At 41.1% G+C, this 19892-nt stretch overlaps 1 protein-coding gene across 1 annotated transcript in view; it reads right to left on the bottom strand.

Annotated features, from left to right (window-relative positions):
- Positions 1 to 19892, bottom strand: part of LOC133658695 (SR-related and CTD-associated factor 4-like) — a 63846-nt gene that overhangs the window by 41426 nt on the left and 2528 nt on the right. Inside the window, exons 2-9 of the mRNA XM_062061013.1 lie at positions 17707 to 17790; positions 17570 to 17614; positions 15241 to 15402; positions 15043 to 15160; positions 1006 to 1127; positions 773 to 916; positions 631 to 692; positions 488 to 560 (exon numbers count right to left, since the gene is read on the bottom strand). Coding sequence (XP_061916997.1) covers positions 488 to 560; positions 631 to 692; positions 773 to 916; positions 1006 to 1127; positions 15043 to 15160; positions 15241 to 15402; positions 17570 to 17614; positions 17707 to 17790 — 810 coding nt within the window. The remainder of the gene's footprint in view (positions 1 to 487; positions 561 to 630; positions 693 to 772; positions 917 to 1005; positions 1128 to 15042; positions 15161 to 15240; positions 15403 to 17569; positions 17615 to 17706; positions 17791 to 19892) is intronic.

Genomic DNA, 19892 nt, shown 5'->3' with positions numbered 1-19892 from the left:
AAAGAAAAAACAATTACATATAAAACCAATATAAAAAACAATATAAAATAAATATGATTAAAAACTATTTTTAACAGCAGATGGTTGTCCAAATCTGATGGGGAAAAATGTTGGATAATGCAGGATAAAGTGACCATCAAAAGCAATCTGCTTTTGTATAAAGTTAAGTTAGGTTAAATTAAATTATTATTATTATTATTAATTACTATTATTATTATTATTATCATCATTATTATTCATCTTACGGTATATCAAAAATAATATTGAGCAAAATTTAATTGAAATATTGTCGTGTGGCCCTCCAGCAGTGCTCGGGTTGCTTATGCGGCCCCCGGTGAAAATTAATTGCCCACCCCTGCTCCAGTGCGACGTATATATGTTTTTTTTCCTTCCTTATTATGCATTTTCAGCCGGTGCGACGTATACTCCGGAGTGACTTATAAACCGAAAAATACGGTAAGTGTACGAGTCCTTCAGGATTCAATACCTCGCCGGGCGCAGGTTGTCCCATTAGTGGTGGATGAACAGACTCCATGTTGGGTACCTGTCCAGGTAAATCCCTGCAAACATGAAAATGACAAGTTGGTGATATTGACACTCAATAACTCCATCCATACAAAAGTTACTTACAAAGCGACTTTTGTTGCAACATCTTCAGGTTCGTCGTCATAGTCAAACTTGTCGAGTAGTCTCTGAGGAAACAATGCACCAACAGTTAACTGTGCTGTTATGATATGCTGTTATGTGCACTTCACTGAAACTACGAAAGTACCTCAGTCAGGGAGCTTTTTTCTTCTGTGTGTGTATCAAGCATCTGGGGCTGAGCCACAGGCATGGGGGATGGGTGTGGCTCATTGGTATTATTGGCCGTCTGTGTCTTTTCTGCCTGCTGCAGGTTCTGAAGCATCTTTTGGAGCTACAGGGAGAACCAAAGCTCTCATTATGGAACACCATCATTTAGAGAGGTGGCGGCTTAGCCAACATTTGAAAGGGGTTCCTACTCACCTCCTGACCATGTGGGGACTGGAAGAGTTGAGCCACAGCAGCTAAAGCGTCAGAAGTGGGCATCTGCGATAAAGTGGCCACAACTGGGGCCGCTGTGGGAGGAGGCTGCGGCTCAGTGGGAACTATTAATACAAGAGCAAGTATTCAAAGTAGGCCTGGGCGTTATATGGATATATCGCGGGTTTGTCTCTGTGCAATATAGAAAATGACTATATCGTGATATTCGAGTATACGTTCTCGGGCAGTTGCTTTTAGCTGCGGGCATTACACTACATTCTCTTCTCTCTCTTTCCTGTCTCTGCTTCTCACAGAGACATAAAACAAGCGCACCTTCTTACATACGTCACATACTGCACGCTCTCACAGAGCAGAGAGGTAGCGGCATGAGTAACATTAGCTGTGATGCTAGCGGAGTGGCGGTGGTTTGGCTTCAAGCGGGAAGATGTTAAACAAACAACAGTAATATGTCAAGTAAAAGTGTTGCTACAAAAAGTAGCAGCACTGCTAATGTGTAGCACCTAAGGCTGGGCGATATATGGATATACTAGATATATCGCGTGTTTGTCTCTGTGCGATATAGAAAATGACTATATCGTGATATTCGAGTATATGTTCTCAGGCAGTTGCTTTTAGCTGCGGGGCATTAAACTGCATGCATTTCTCACTCTTTCCTGTCTCTCCTTCTCACAGAGACTTAAAACAAGAGCACCTTCTTAAATACTTTACATACTGTCACGTGAGCAACGTCACACGCTCCCGCGGAGCAGACAGGTAGCAACATGGTAACGTTAGCTGTGATGCTAACAGCTAACGGTGTGGTTTGAGTAGTAATACGAGAGAAAAAAGGTGCGAATCTGGTAACAAATGGAGGAATAATTAATTCCCAAGAAAAACAGCACGGGGTTCATCGTCTGGCGGTGGTTTGGCTTCAAGCGGGAATATGTCTTTACATGTCAACATCTCCGTTCGGTGCCACACCAACTAAATGCCGAAGCAACTATTTCCACATCAACACCGTAGAACATATACTATTTGATATGCAGCTAATTTTTATGTGACACGCATGGAAATATCTTGTGTGACATCATGTTTTAAACCATTGTAGTGGCATTCTGTACAAAAAGTGCACTTTAATTTAGTGTTGTTTTGATAAGTCATCTTAGTGACATCATGCACAAAAGTGCACTAATAGCTTGTTTTAAAATGTATCTGACAATCTTGCACTTCCTGTTTTGGAAATGACATGAATGTTTGTGCCACTGCTTAATAACTGTTTAATAAATACACTTTTGCTAAATTGACTTAGTTGTGAATTCCCTCTCTGCATGAAAGTTTAAAAGTAACAACAAGAATGTCTTAATGTAGACACATAGAATCATCATACTGGTGATTATATGTATCAAGTGTTCATTCAAGGCTAAGGCAAAATATCGAGATGTATATCGTGTATCGCGATATGGCCTAAAAATATCGAGATATTAAAAAAAAGCCATATCGCCCAGCCCTAGTCCAAACTTTTGGCCTGTACTGTATATAGATGCTGTTTTTTTTACTGTAGGTAAAGAAAATGAATAACATTATAGGGGTGGGCCAAAGAAAAAGCAAACTAATAAATACATACAGTGGGGTGCGGGGACCCCTAGAGGTAGTTGTAGGGTGTCCCCAGCTAAATGACAGAAAAATAATAGTATTTGTACACTCTCAGCTACATTAACATTGATATTATACATGTGGACCTTATATAGAAATGCCCCTAAATGTAGCTATCTACCTTTGCCATGTAGCTTGTAGTGCAGCTTGCTACAATTCTCAGAGGAGAGCTTTCCCTGTAGCTTAGCTACATTTAATGGAGAGTAACTTGTAGCTCAGCTTACTACAATTTCCAAGTAGCTTGCCCAACATTGCCATCAGGTGCATGATAGGGCACCTTTAAACTACTGAAGTATTCATCAAATGCAAAAAGTAAATTGTGACAGTGAGACTCTACTGCAGCACCTACTGCACCTAAATCTTTGAATGTTATATTTGTGAATCTGTGTACCGGTACTTCATTTTAACATCAACTTGCCAGGGGACTGGAGATGGAAATTAGCCATTGGTTCTATTCTCACATATTTACAGGTCAAATGTTCATTAATATGTATTGTCCCTTTTAAAGAAACCGCTATATATACACCGCTATATTACACCAAGTGCTTTTGCATCGCTAGGACTAATTGTAGTACCAAATTTTTCGGACTATAAGGCGCACTGTCGATGAACATTTCTAATGTCAAAATGGCGGCGCATGAGAAATGCTGCGGCTCACTAATGCTCTTGGGAGTGTAGAGCGATTTGGCAAAAAACACCCGTCATTTCTGTCAATTTCATGGCTGGCTCAAAGCGTGAACACTGTGATCACATATGACCGACAGACAATTCTGGATGTGGATGGATCGGGTCGTTATAGACTGAAAGATGCATGTACGGTGGACCTCCTCGCTAGCATGGGAATACTTAGTGGGCTACATCGAGCGGCCTTTGTAGCAGCGGAGTCAAGTGCTAGCGGTGACCGCCAATGGAGACGACATAGGCGGTGCGAGCGGAAGCAGAAGCGGGGATGCCGAGCTGGGCTAACAACAAAGAGAAAAGCTAACCAAAGAAACGTGGAGTCTCCGGGTAAGAAGCCATTTAAACTAGAACTAGTCGGCGTCAGGCTGGATAATCCCTGCACACATAGCAATTCTCTTAGAATAAAACACAACTCACATAATGTTTTTTCTTTTGTGACCGTGTCAGAGGCAGACATACATTGTACTGAGGTAGCTAACTATGACGCGTTCAGTTTATCGCAACATCAAGCAAACAATCTGAATATCCCCGTCGTATCAATTCCTAGATATGGTCGAAACTATTTAAAGTGCAATACGCATAATAAACGCAACATTATTAATATTGCTACTTCGGATAATTTCAACAAACAATCCTCAAAACAGCCCACTACCTATAATATGGGCTTTTTAAACATAAGATCATTATCTTCCAAAACGTTATTAGTTAATGAAGTCATTAGAGACAACAAACTTGACGTTGTTGGTCTCGCCGAGACCTGGCTCAAACCAGACGATTTTTTTGCGCTAAATGAAGCATCTCCTCCTGGCTATACCAATACACATGTTGCCAGACCTCTTAAAAGGGGAGGGGGTGTCGCACTAATATACAATGAAAACTATAATCTTACACCTAACCTAAATAATAAATATAACTCGTTTGAGGTGCTCACTTTGAGGTTTGTCACACCGCTGCCTCTCCACCTGGCTGTTATCTACCGCCCCCCTGGGCCCTATTCGGACTTCATCAGTGAATTCTCAGAGTTTGTTGCCGATCTAGTGACGCACGCCGACAATATAATCATAATGGGGGACTTTAATATCCATATGAATACCCCATCGGACCCTCCATGCGTGGCGCTCCAGACTATAATTGATAGCTGTGGTCTTACACAAATAATAAATGAACCCACGCATCGCAACGGTAATACGATAGATCTAGTGCTTGTCAGGGATGTCACCACCTCTAAAGTTACGATACTCCCGTACACTAAAGTAATGTCCGACCATTACCTTATAAAATTCGAAGTTCTGACTCATTGTCAACAAACTAATAATAATAATAATAACTACTATAGCACCCGCAACATTAATGCTGCCACAACGACGACTCTTACTGACCTACTGCCTTCGGTAATGGCACCATTCCCAAATTATGTGGGCTCTATTGATAACCTCACTAACAACTTTAATGACGCCCTGCGCGACACCATTGATATTGTAGCACCGCTAAAGCTAAAAAGGGCCCCTAAAAGGCGTACCCCATGATTTACAGAAGAAACTAAAGCCCAGAAATTATCATGTAGAAAGCTGGAACGCAAATGGCGTGCGACTAAACTTGAGGTTTTCCATCAAGCATGGTGTGATAGTTTAATAACTTATAAACGCATGCTTACCTCAGCTAAAGCTAAATATTACTCAAATCTCATCCACCTCAACAAAAATGATCCTAAATTTCTGTTTAGTACGGTAGCATCGCTAACCCAACAAGGGACTTCTCCCAGTAGCTCCACCCACTCAGCAGGTGACTTTATGAATTTCTTTAATAAGAAAATTGAAGTCATTAGAAAAGAGATTAAAGACAATGCATCTCAGCTACAACTGGGTTCTATTAACACAGATACGACTGTATATACGACGGACACTGCCCTCCAAAATAGTTTCTCTCTCTTTGATGAAATAACATTGGAGGAATTGTCAAAATGTGTAAATGGGACAAAACAAACAACATGTTTACTTGACCCAATTCCTGGGAAACTTATCAAGGAGATTTTTGTATTACTAAGTCCATCAGTTTTAAATATTATAAACTTATCACTTTCCTCTGGCACTGTTCCCCTAGCATTCAAAAAAGCGGTTATTCATCCTCTACTCAAAAGACCTAACCTCGATCCTGATCTCCTGGTAAACTACCGGCCGGTGTCCCACCTTCCGTTTATCTCGAAAATCCTCGAAAAAATTGTAGCACAGCAGCTAAATGAACACTTAGCGTCTAACAATCTCTGTGAACCTTTTCAATCCGGTTTCAGGGCAAATCACTCTACGGAGACAGCCCTCGCAAAAATGACTAATGATCTATTGCTAACGATGGATTCTGATGCTTCATCTATGTTGCTGCTTCTTGATCTTAGCGCCGCTTTCGATACTGTTGATCATAATATTTTATTAGAGCGTATCAAAACGCGTATTGGGATGACAGACTTAGCCTTGTCTTGGTTTAACTCTTATCTTACTGACAGGATGCAGTGTGTCTCCCATAACAATGTGACCTCGGACTATGTTAAGGTAACGTGCGGAGTTCCCCAGGGTTCGGTTCTTGGCCCTGCACTCTTTAGTATTTACATGCTGCCGCTAGGTGACATCATACGCAAGTACGGTGTTAGCTTTCACTGTTATGCTGATGACACTCAACTCTACATGCCCCTAAAGCTGACCAACATGCCGGATTGTAGTCAGCTGGAGGCGTGTCTTAATGAAATTAAACAATGGATGTCCGCTAACTTTTTGCAACTCAACGCTAAGAAAACGGAAATGCTGATTATCGGTCCTGCTCAACACCGACATCTATTTAAAAATACCACCTTAACATTTGACAACCAAACAATTAAACAAGGCGACTCTGTAAAGAATCTGGGTATTATCTTCGACCCAACTCTCTCGTTTGAGTCGCACATTAAAAGTGTTACTAAAACGGCCTTCTTTCATCTCCGTAATATCGCTAAAATTCGTCCCATTTTGTCCACAAGCGATGCTGAGATCATTATCCATGCGTTCGTTACATCTTGTCTCGATTACTGTAACGTTTTATTTTCGGGCCTCCCTATGTCTAGCATTAAAAGATTACAGATGGTACAAAATGCGGCTGCTAGACTTTTGACAAAAACAAGAAAGTTTGATCATATTACGCCTATACTGGCTCACTTGCACTGGCTTCCTGTGCACCTAAGATGCGACTTTAAGGTTTTACTACTTACGTATAAAATACTACACGGTCAAGCTCCTGCCTATCTTGCCGATTGTATTGTACCATATGTCCCGGCAAGAAATCTGCGTTCAAAGAACTCCGGCTTATTAGTGATTCCCAGAGCCCAAAAAAAGTCTGTGGGCTATAGAGCGTTTTCTATTCAGGCTCCAATACTATGGAATGCCCTCCCGGTAAAAGTTAGAGATGCTACCTCAGTAGAAGCATTTAAGTCTCACCTTAAAACTCATTTGTATACTCTAGCCTTTAAATAGACTCCCTGTTTAGACCAGTTGATCTGCCGTTTCTTTTCTTTTCTTTTCTACTCTGCTCCAAACCCGGGTTGGACCGCTAGCCTGTCCATCAGATGGGGACATCTCTACGCTGCTGACCCGTCTCCACTCGGGATGGTTCCTGCTTGCCCCACTATGGACTGGACTCTCGCTGATGTGTTAGACTTTCACAATATTATGTCAGACCCACTCGACATCCATTGCTTTCGGTCTCCCCTAGAGTGGGGGGTTACCCACATATGCGGTCCTCTCCAAGGTTTCTCATAGTCATTCACATTGACGTCCCACTGGGGTGAATTTTCCTTGCCCGTATGTGGGCTCTGTACCGAGGATGTCGTTGTGGCTTGTACAGCCCTTTGAGACACTTGTGATTTAGGGCTATATAAATAAACATTGATTGATTGATTGATAATGTTAAAGGATCATAAGGCTCATTAAATGGGTCGCATTCTGATTTTTTTTCTACATTTGAAACACTTAATGGTGGTCTACATAATGGTGGTTCTACGGTCAATCTTTCACATAGATTATGTTTTACAGATTGTGATGTGATGTCACTTTGTTTTCCAAACGTCTCTTTAGGATGCGCGGGTCTTATTTATGTGGCTCACCTTCGACAGTGTCTTCTCCCAGTCAGCTTTTGTTGTAGTTTTTAGCGCTTCCATAGCGAGTCTACTGACAGAACTGTATAGTACTTTATATTAGAAATGTCAACAGCAGCGGATGAATGCCCCACAACAAGAAGATAGAGAAAAAAAAGAGCTTATTGACTACGGCGCGGACTACAATGGCGGACATGCACACATTTTTGAGACTTGTGCAGAGCCAAAATAGACAACAGCAGGTAGCAATATGTAAGAAAAGTTGGTTTTGCATAATAGGTGGAAACAAAACGCCAGATAACATGTCTCCTAATAAGTTCCATTTGGGGGTCCTTAAACACAGCATAATAATACCTGTATGTCAAAGCACAGTACGTCTGACTATGGTAGCTGTAATGCTCTGACAATCCATCAAGCGGTGAGTCTTCGTAGCTTACCAAAGTCGTACTAAAACATTCTGACAGATTTTTGAGCTCCGTGTGTCATGTTCTATATTCTCAATGAAACATCAGAGCTTTGGTCTTACCCGTGCTTGCTAGAGGAGCATTTTCAACCTTTTTTGAGCAAAGGCACATTTTTTTCATTGAAAAAATCCAGAGGCACACCACCCGCAGAAAACATAAAAAAATTAAACTCAGCAGTTGATATTGACAGTAAAAAGTCATTCTTGCAATTGTTGGATATGAATTCAAACCATAACCAACCATGCATCACTATAGCTCTTATCTCAAAGTTCTGTCACATCACGCCGTGACTTATTTGGAGTTTTAGTTAGTGTCTTGCACTCCTATTTTGGTGGCTTTTCCTGTATTGTTGGTACTTTACTGTAGCAGTTTCATGTCTTCCTTTGAGCGCTATTCCCCACACCGGCTTTGTTTTAGCAATCAAGAATATTTAAGTTGTGCGGACGTTATCCTTCTTTGTGTGGACATTGTTGATTGTGATGTCGTGTTCGGCTGTACTTTGTGGACGCCGTCTCCGCTCCACACGTATGTCTTTGCTGTCTTCCAGCATTCTGTTTTTGTTTACTTTGCAGCCAGTTCAGTTTTAGTTTCGTTTTGCATAGCCATCCCTAAGCTTCAATGCCTTTTCTTAGGTGCACTTGCCTTTTGTTGTTTATTTTTGGTTTAAGAGTTAGATACCTTTTTACCTGCACGCTGCATTTTTTTTTTTTTTATGTTAAAGAGGTTCATTTAGCCTACTAATGTGTATTTATAAATAGTTGATTTATATAGGCTAGTAAGGTAAAGTTTTGTACCTGACAAGTTTCGGCTATCTTGCTTCTGCAGCCTTCCTCAGAGGGATGGAACAATCCATATAACACGTCACAGATGACGTCACACTAACATCACGTGACACCTCTGAGGAAGGCTGCAGAAGCAAGATAGCCGAAACTTGTCAGGTACAAAACTTTACCTTACTAGCCTATATAAATCAACTATTTATATAAACGCTGCATATTGTGATCACAACAAACCATCCCGACATCTACAAAGCAATTAGCTACCTGCTGCCACCTACTGATATGGAAGAGTATTACACGGTTACTCTACCGAGCTCCAGACCGTACAGACACTCAACAACGGCACGTTATTTGCGGATTATAACTACTGGTTTGCAAAAATATTTTTAACCCAATTAAGTGAAATTCCATAATCTCCCACCGCACACCAGACTGTATTTCACGGCACAGTGACCACTGTGCTAGAGTAATTTATTGAAAACGCCTATTTTAACCTGCAGTCCACAAGTATCTCTTCTGTGTAGCTGCCATCTATTGGCCACACTTATCATTACACCATGTACCATATAAAATTTGTTTGAGGTGCGCACATGCCGAAATAATTCATACACGAGGCGCATCGAGTTAAAAGGCACATTGTCCATTTGTGAGAAAATGAAAGGATTTTAAGTGGGCTTTATAGTCCAAAAGTGTGCCTTATAGTCCGAAAAATACGGTACTCGTATTTTTCTTTAAATGGGCGCTTTGTCCAAATTGCATTTTTTGGAACATGTCCCCCACTACAGTGACTCGACTAACGAGGGACCATGAAAAAAAGATATAGCGGCCCAAAAAGACAAAATGGCGAAAGGTATCAATTGCAAAAATATCCTGAGTTTGTTAATATTGCCACTACGGATAATCTTAACAAAAACTCGTCAAAACAGCCCAATACCTATAATATGGGCTTTTTAAACATAAGATCATTGTCTCCCAAGGCGTTATTAGTTAATGAGGTCATTAGAGACAACAATCTTAACGTCATTGGTCTTAGCGAAACCTGGCTCAAACCAGACAAATTTTTTGCGCTCAATGAGGCATCTCCTCCTAACTATACGAATGCGCATGTTGCCCGTCCTCTTAAAAGGGGAGGGGGTGTCGCACTAATATACAATGAAAATTTCAACCTTACCCCTAACCTAAATAATAAATATAAATCGTTTGAGGTGCTTACTATGAGGTCTGTCACACCGCTACCTCTCGACCTGGCTGTTATCTACCGCCCCCCTGGGCCCTATTCGGACTTTATCAGTGAATTGTCAGAGTTCGTTGCTGATCTAGTGACGCACGCCGATACTATAATCATAATGGGGGACTTTAATATCCATATGAATACCCCATCGGACCCTCAGTGCGTGGCGCTCCAAACCATAATTGATAGCTGTGGTCTTACACAAATAATACATGAACCCACGCATCGCAACGGTAATACAATAGATCTAGTGCTTGTCAGGGGTGTCACCACCTCCAAAGTTATGATACTTCCATATACTAAAGTAATGTCCGATCATTACCTTATAAAATTTGAAGTTTTGACTCATTGTCAACAAGCTAATAATAATAATAACTGCTATAGCGGCCGCAACATTAATGCTGCCACAACGATGACTCTTGCTGACCTACTGCCTTCGGTAATGGCACCATTCCCAAATTATGTCGGCTCTATTGATAACCTCACTAACAACTTTGACGATGCCTTGCGCGAAATCATTGATAGTATAGCACCGCTAAAGCAAAAAAGGGCCCCTAAAAGGCGCACCCCATGGTTTACAGAAGAAATTAGAGCTCATAAATTATCATGTAGAAAACTGGAACGCAAATGGCGCGCGACTAAACTTGAGGTTTTCCATCAAGCATGGAGTGATAGTTTAATAACTTATAAACGCATGCTTACCTTAGCTAAAGCTAAATACTACTCAAATATCATTCGCCTCAACAAAAACGATCCTAAATTTCTGTTTAGTACAGTAGCATCGCTAACCCAACAAGGGACTCCTCCCAGTAGCTCCACCCACTCGGCAGATGATTTTATCAATCAATCAATGTTTATTTATATAGCCCTAAATCACAACTGTCTCAAAGGGCTGTACAAGCCACAACGACATCCTCGGTACAGAGCCCACATACGGGCAAGGAAAAACTCACCCCAGTGGGACGTCGTTGAATGACTATGAGAAACCTTGGAGAGGACCGCATATGTGGGTAACCCCCCCGTCTAGGGGAGACCGAAAGCAATGGATGTCGAGTGGGTCTGACATAACATTGTGAAAGTCCAGTCCACAGTGGATCCAACACATCAGCGGGAGTCCAGTCCACAGCGGGACCAACAGGAAACCATCCCGAGCGGAGACGGGTCAGCAGCGCAGAGATGTCCCCAACCGATGCACGGGCTAGCGGTCCACCCGGGGTCCCGACTCTGGACAGCCAGCACTTCATCCATGGCCACCGGACCTATGCAACTCCCCCTCGCAAGGGACAGGGGAGAAGAGGAGAGAAGAAAAGAAACGGCAGATCAACTGGTCTAAAAAAAGGGGGGTCTATTTAAAGGCTAGATTATACAAATGAGTTTTAAGATGGGACTTAAATGCTTCTACTGAGGTAGCATCTCTAACTGTTACCGGGAGGGCATTCCTGAGTACTGGAGCCCGAATAGAAAACGCTCTATAGCCCGCAGACTTTTTTTTGGCTCTGGGAATCACTAAAAAGCCGGAGTTCTTTGAACGCAGATTTCTTGTCGGGACATATGGTACAATACAATCGGCGAGATAGGCTGGAGCTAAACCGTGTAGTATTTTATACGTAAGTAGTAAAACCTTAAAGTCGCATCTTAAGTGCACAGGAAGCCAGTGCAGGTGAGCCAGTATAGGCGTAATATGATCAAACTTTCTTGTTTTTGTCAAAAGCCTTGCAGCCGCATTTTGTACCAACTGTAATCTTTTAATGCTAGACATAGGGAGACCCGAAAATAATACGTTACAGTAATCGAGACGAGACGTAACGAACGCATGAATAATGATCTCAGCGTCGCTAGTGGACAAGATGGAACGAATTTTAGCGATATTACGGAGATGAAAGAAGGCCGTTTTAGTAACACTCTTAATGTGTGACTCAAACGAGAGAGTTGGGTCGAAGATAATACCCAGATTCTTTACAGAGTCGCCTTGTGTAATTGTTTGGTTGTCAAATGTTAAGGTGGTATTATTAAATAGATGTTGGTGTCTAGCAGGACCGATAATCAGCATTTCCGTTTTCTTAGCGTTGAGTTGCAAAAAGTTAGCGGACATCCATTGTTTAATTTCATTAAGACACGCCTCCAGCTGACTACAATCCGGCGTGTTGGTCAGCTTTAGGGGCATGTAGAGTTGAGTGTCATCAGCATAACAGTGAAAGCTAACACCGTACTTGCGTATGATGTCACCCAGCGGCAGCATGTAAATACTAAAGAGTGCAGGGCCAAGAACCGAACCCTGGGGAACTCCGCACGTTACCTTGACATAGTCCGAGGTCACATTGTTATGGGAGACGCACTGCATCCTGTCAGTAAGATAAGAGTTAAACCAAGACAAGGCTAAGTCTGACATACCAATACGTGTTTTGATACGCTCTAATAAAATATTATGATCGACGGTATCGAAAGCGGCGCTAAGATCAAGAAGCAGCAACATAGATGACGCATCAGAATCCATCATTAGCAATAGATCATTAGTCATTTTTGCGAGGGCTGTCTCCGTAGAGTGATTTGCCCTGAAACCGGATTGAAAAGGTTCACAGAGATTGTTAGTCACTAAGTGTTCATTCAGCTGCTGTGCAACAATTTTTTCGAGAATTTTGGAAATAAACGGAAGGTGGGAGACCGGTCGGTAGTTTACCATGAGGTCAGGATCGAGGTTAGGTCTTTTGAGCAGAGGATGAATAACCGCTTTTTTGAATGCTAGGGGAACAGTGCCGGAGGAAAGTGATAAGTTTATAATATTTAACACTGATGGATTATGAATTTCTTTAATAAGAAAATTGAACTCATTAGAAAGGAGATTAAAGACAACGCATCCCAGCTACAACTGGGTTCTATTAACACAAATACGACTGTATATACGACGGACACTGCCCTCCAAAATAGTCTCTCTATTTTTGATGAAATAACATTAGAGGAATTATTACAGCGTGTAAGTGGGATAAAACAAACAACATGTTTACTTGACCCACTTCCTGGGAAACTTATCAAGGAACTGTTTGTATTATTAGGTCCATCAGTGTTAAATATTATAAACTCATCAATTTCCTCCGGCACTGTTCCCCTAGCATTCAAAAAAGCGGTTATTCATCCTCTGCTCAAAAGACCTAACCTCGATCCTGACCTCATGGTAAACTACCGACCGGTCTCCCACCTTCCGTTTATTTCCAAAATTCTCGAAAAAATTGTTGCACAGCAGCTAAATGAACACTTAGTGACTAACAATCTCTGTGAACCTTTTCAATCCGGTTTCAGGGCAAATCACTCTACGGAGACAGCCCTCGCAAAAATGACTAATGATCTATTGCTAACGATGGATTCTGATGCGTCATCTATGTTGCTGCTTCTTGATCTTAGCGCCGCTTTCGATACCGTCGATCATATTTTATTAGAGCGTATCAAAACACGTATTGGTATGTCAGACTTAGCCTTGTCTTGGTTTAACTCTTATCTTACTGACAGGATGCAGTGCGTCTCCCATAACAATGTGACCTCGGACTATGTCAAGGTAACGTGCGGAGATCCCCAGGGTTCGGTTCTTGGCCCTGCACTCTTTAGTATTTACATGCTGCCGCTGGGTGACATCATACGCAAGTACGGTGTTAGCTTTCACTGTTATGCTGATGACACTCAACTCTACATGCCCCTAAAGCTGACCAACACGCCGGATTGTAGTCAGCTGGAGGCGTGTCTTAATGAAATTAAACAATGGATGTCCGCTAACTTTTTGCAACTCAACGCTAAGAAAACGGAAATGCTGATTATCGGTCCTGCTAGACACCAACATCTATTTAATAATACCACCTTAACATTTGACAACCAAACAATTACACAAGGCGACTCGGTAAAGAATCTGGGTATTATCTTCGACCCAACTCTCTCGTTTGAGTCACACATTAAGAGTGTTACTAAAACGGCCTTCTTTCATCTCCGTAATATCGCTAAAATGCGTTCCATCTTGTCCACTAGCGACGCTGAGATCATCATTCATGCGTTCGTTACGTCTCGTCTCGATTACTGTAACGTATTATTTTCGGGTCTCCCTATGTCTAGCATTAAAAGATTACAGTTGGTACAAAATGCGGCTGCAAGGCTTTTGACAAAAACAAGAAAGTTTGATCATATTACGCCTATACTGGCTCACCTGCACTGGCTTCCTGTACACTTAAGATGCGACTTTAAGGTTTTACTACTTACGTATAAAATACTACACGGTTTAGCTCCAGCCTATCTCGCCGATTGTATTGTACCATATGTCCCGACAAGAAATCTGCGTTCAAAGAACTCCGGCTTATTAGTGATTCCCAGAGCCAAAAAAAAGTCTGCGGGCTATAGAGCGTTTTCTATTCGGGCTCCAGTACTCTGGAATGCCCTCCCGGTAACAGTTAGAGATGCTACCTCAGTAGAAGCATTTAAGTCCCATCTTAAAACTCATTTGTATAATCTAGCCTTTAAATAGACCCCCCTTTTTTTAGACCAGTTGATCTGCCGTTTCTTTTCTTCTCTCCTCTTCTCCCCTGTCCCTTGCGAGGGGGAGTTGCATAGGTCCGGTGGCCATGGATGAAGTGCTGGCTGTCCAGAGTCGGGACCCCGGGTGGACCACTAGCCTCTGCATCGGTTGGGGACATCTCTGCGCTGCTGACCCGTCTCCGCTCGGGATGGTTTCCTGCTGGTCCCGCTGTGGACTGGACTCCCGCTGATGTGTTGGATCCACTGTGGACTGGACTTTCACAATATTATGTCAGACCCACTCGACATCCATTGCTTTCAGTCTCCCCTAGAGGGGGGCGGGGGTTACCCACATATGCGGTCCTCTCCAAGGTTTCTCATAGTCATTCACCGACGTCCCACTGGGGTGAGTTTTTCCTTGCCCGTATGTGGGCTCTGTACCGAGGATGTCGTTGTGGCTTGTACAGCCCTTTGAGACACTTGTGATTTAGGGCTATATAAATAAACATTGATTGATTGATTGATTTTTAAGATATATTATCTTACTCCTAGGGTTCAGTCATGAAATGGTTTATCATGGCAACAGATTATTGTATTTTTTGTTGCAAAATACATAATTTCCTCCTTTACCTTCAAGTGAGGGTGCAGGTGCGACGACGCCATTAGCCATGTCCATCAGAGGCTGAATGATGTCCATGTCAAACACACCATTCTTCTGCCAGAGGTTCAACACTCGCAGAATTTTGTTCTAAAACAAAACAAACAGGAACATGCTAAGATGAGAAAGGTTTAATAACTAAATGAGGTCACAAGAGTGCAGCAAAGTACCTTGTCATCCTCTGGGCAGTGGTAAAGATTCTGGAAGGTTTCTGTGAAGTTCTTCAAAAAGCGGGGTCCAAAAACATCCTTGTCAAGACCAAACTGATGACGTGACTGGCGAACGATGGAATCGACCACATACAAGCCGGGGACTTTCAGCTCTGGTTTGCACTGAAGGAAACAAATCCATGTCATTGCTGCAAGTCCATCCTGACTTGGTCATGATCACCACGTTTTAAAAACCTTTTTTACTTGGGATGTAACCATGTGAAAATTTCATATCAGGTATGGTGACCAAAAATATCACGGGTAATAGTAGGGCCGCACAATTAATCGACATTGATGCTTTAATTGGTGCGATAAATAACCACAGGAGGCTGAGTTTTTTTCCCCCCTTCGCCATCACTGACATTTGAGTGACAGACATGTTGGCCAATCAGAATTGTTGAGCCTTGCGTTTGTTTGTCTCTCGCCTCAAACAGGGAGAACCACGTCTAACTGTGTGTGGCTCTCAGCACCTGAGCGCGTTTATTTATTGAACGCAGGGAGCCCTCTTTTCAGTCATCCACAATCCTTAACTTGGCGGGCGCAGACTAGAACGGGCGCCAGCTTTACGCACACACAGGAAGCACGTACTCCCTACTCCGACTTGCCAGTGGGAAGTTCCGCAAAGTAACAACAATTGGGGAGGAAAAATGATTACAAAGCCAAAAGTCCCATTATGGTAATATTTCAGCTTCAAATCGAAAGGGCAGTATGAGCCCATCAATACAGACGAACGTGTGAGGATGTCGTGATGGCAACAAACAAAAAGACAACATCTGAATTCATTTAACCAACTGGGAGATGTTCAATATTTGAGTTACATTTTTGCTTACAAAAATGAGTCTGTTTTATTTTTTGTTGAATTATTTTGGATATCAAAGTTGTTTACTTTCCAATTATAGTACAACAGGATTACTTTGATACGGCTATCTTAACGATTTGTCGACTCGTCAAACAAAGCATACAAATATTTAATGGCTGTCATTTTTCCATCGACTTTTAAATACAGCCTAAGTTATTTGAGGCAAAGATTAATTCATACATATTTATTTATACTGTAACCGTGCAGCTGTTACAAAAAGTAAAATGATTATTAAAATGTAAGCTGTTACAAAAAGTAAAATGATTATTAAAATGTATTCATTGAAAAGAAAGGAAATGCATAGTGCTAAAAAAAAGAATTAATCTGGTTTATGTATTAAAAACAGTTAAAATAGCAGCAATTAAAACAAACAAAACAGTAAATCTAAGTTCCTCTAAAAGAAAATAATTTTGTGATGTTTAAAAATCTGCACACTGGTATATTGACTATTGATTAACTCTTGGAAGTTTTAGCACTCTAATAGACTCCATCTATAGAATGGTATATTTGATCAACTCTTAAAATGTTAATTATTTAATAGATTGTATGTTTAATGTTATGATACCTCCACATTGGTGCCTGTCTGTCTGTTGGCGTTTGTTACTGTGTCCTTTGCAAATTGACGCTGCTTTAAAAAGTACATGAATTAATGTAGACAAAATTTAGTTGGTTGACTTTGGCAAAAATAATAGTTATTTTCCACACAACTTAGTCTGGCACTTGTTAGCTAGCTAGCGAGGCACAAGCTAACACTCTTACCGGGGCTGAAACAGCATCCTTCCTCCAAAAATCTCTGCATTAAATGCTCACGTAAAAACAAAGTCCGCTTTGCAAAATGAACAAGGTATTCATGTTTTTAACATGTGCGCTCTATTGCAATGGTAATGCAGAATACTTTCTGCACCTGGACCTACTGGTCCTCGTGTTTAAATTCTGGCCACTACCAGTTGTCTGGACTTTATAGGTATTTGTTACACCCATTAAGCGATAAATCCAAGGAACAGAATACGAACTGAAGCCTGTTTCTAATCGAATTGATTAATCGTTGCAGTCCAAGATGTTTGTAATGGGCATTGACGTTAACATGTCTTGTATACTGTATAAGGTAGCCTTTAAGCTAACTAGCTAGATTGCTTGTCCAGTTGTGTCACCAGTTTGTGAGTTTATCAAAGTGCATCGAGCCTGGTTTTAATCCAAATTTAAAAGGGTAATACCGACCATCCAAAGTTTTAACACGGTTTATCATTGATACTGGTACTTAAAAACTGTTCTAAATCATTCATTTGGGCAAAAACACTTCAGATGTTCTATCAAGGAAATCTTTGGGTTGAGCCTAGCAGATTCTTTCTAAATTGACTAGGAGTCTTTATGATGTATTTATCCAGGGATGCATTCAACTCTGTGAGCTTTTGGACATATTAGTATACATACCCTCTTGATGAACTTTTCAACAATCTGGACCACATGTTTGTAGAGCTGACAAAGAGAATCAGTCACAAAAACAATGTCAGTTAACAGACACTTCCAAACAGCAGACATGTTTCATATGTGTGAAGTCATCACTATACCTTGATGGCTTTGATGGCCGACTTTGTCACAGACATCATTTTAGCGCGAGATATCGGAGGCTTCATGTCAATCATGGAGAACAACTGATGGGACGGAGGGAGGAAATACGACATTGGAGTTTAGTACAAATTGGCCCTATAAACATCACAGTACAAACATGATGACTGATATTAGGTATGTGTGTATTTGCCTCCGTCACTCGCTTCACACTTGATGGCGCCATCGTGAGTATCAACTGTTTTCTGAGATCAACTGTATTCATTTTGTTTTCATCACCACTATACAACAATACTCATGACGTAGAACACATATCCTAGTTTTTCCATATACAAAATGTATCAAGTTCACACTCGACCAAACTCCCCTGCAAAACATCTACAATGAGTAAAACGTTAATTAAAATCCCTGTATTAGTATAAGTTATGCATTTATCTGGGAGTCTGCCATATATCTTTTAAATTGATTGATTTGCACACTGATTTTTTTGGACCCGTTGATTGCCTGGTGTTGTATGACTGGATATACTGTATATCAGACCTGGGCAAATTAAAGCCCGGGGGCCACACGCCCGTTAAGCTTTTCAATCTGGCCCGCCGGACATTCCCAAATATTTTTTTACATCTTTAAGATGGAAAGTGCAGCTGCCATTATGATGTGCAGTGATGTTTTCTAATGACCGTAAGTCAGGAATTTTCAAAATCAAGTCATAAAAACTGGGTCCCACAGTAAAAATGTTGGGGTCCCACTTTTTTGTAAGCGTTTTGAAAACAAATGATAAATGTATGCATTATCCTGTTGTATCTCACATTCTATATTGTGTTTTGGAAAAAGGTTGTCATAAACGTTCATTAAAAAAATACAAAAGAAAACAAATGCTTATGTACATATAATTTTTTCAGTTATAAACATTCATTCACTTTCTTCTTTCCTTCATGGATCTAAACTTTACCGCTGCTGGTAGTTTTTTCTATTTGTATTTAATAAGTTGTAGGTGTATTTATTTGAGTATAAAAGTGTAAAAAGTTTTTTGCTTGAGACATGAAATGATGATAATGGTGTGCCAGGGCATACATACTGTATTTTCCGCACTATAAGCCGCACCTAAAAACCACAAATTTTCTCAAAAGCTGACAGTGCGCCTTATAACCCGGTGCGCCTTATATATGGATTAATATTAATATTCATTTTCATAAAGTTTAGGTCTCGCAACTACGGTAAACAGCCGCCATCTTTTTTCCCCGTAGAAGAGGAAGTGCTTCTTCTTCTACGGTAAGCAACCGCCAAGGTAAGCACCCGCCCCCGTAGAAGAAGAAGCGCGCGGATATTACGTTTCATTTCATTTGTGTGTTTCTGTAAAGACCACAAAATGGCTCCTACTAAGAGACATGCGTACAACGCAGAATTCAAACTCAAGGCAATAAGTCACGCAGAAGAACACGGAAATAGAGCAGCAGCGAGAGAATTGAACATAAATGAATCAATGGTGCGTAAGTGGAGGAAGCAACAAGATGACCTGCGTCAAGTAAAGAAGACAAAACAGAGTTTCCGAGGGAACAAAGCAAGATGGCAACAGTTGGAGGACAAACTGAAACAGTGGGTTGTTGAGCAGAGAGCAGCAAGTAGAAGTGTCAGTAACATCACTATTCCAATGAAGGTAACAGCGCTAGCAAGCCAACTTCACTTGGATGATTTTAAAGGTGGTGCTTCTTGTTGTTTCCGGTTCATGAAAAGACGCAATCTCTCCATCCGCACACGGACTACAATTTCACAGCAACTGTTTATTTTGTGTGTTGTGTGACATTAACGTTCGAGCAACGTTGAGTTATTGATGTTGCTATTGCTCTGCACTATTTTGAGTGTTACTATTTTTGTGATTGCACATTTGCACATTACATTTTGGGAGTGAACAGAGTTGTTTGAACGCTGGTTTGTAATATATTATTAAAGTTTGACTGGCCTGACTGTTTTTTTGACATTCCCTGTAGCGCAGCGCAGGTGCGGCTTTTAACCCAGTGCGGCTTATAGGTGAACAAAGTTTTGAAATATGCCATTCATTGAAGGTGCGGCTTATGGTGCGGAAAATACGGTAAATGATTTATTTAAATCTCTAGAGTCTACATCACCTTCACATCTATCTCTCAATTCTAATTGTTTTGTTTTTTTGTTTGTTTTCTGCACTTTGTCA

This window comes from Entelurus aequoreus, linkage group LG10 (assembly GCF_033978785.1).
Source record: "Entelurus aequoreus isolate RoL-2023_Sb linkage group LG10, RoL_Eaeq_v1.1, whole genome shotgun sequence".
In the NCBI taxonomy this organism is placed as follows: Eukaryota; Metazoa; Chordata; class Actinopteri; order Syngnathiformes; family Syngnathidae; genus Entelurus; species Entelurus aequoreus.
This window is presented reverse-complemented; position numbering and strand designations above follow the sequence as displayed.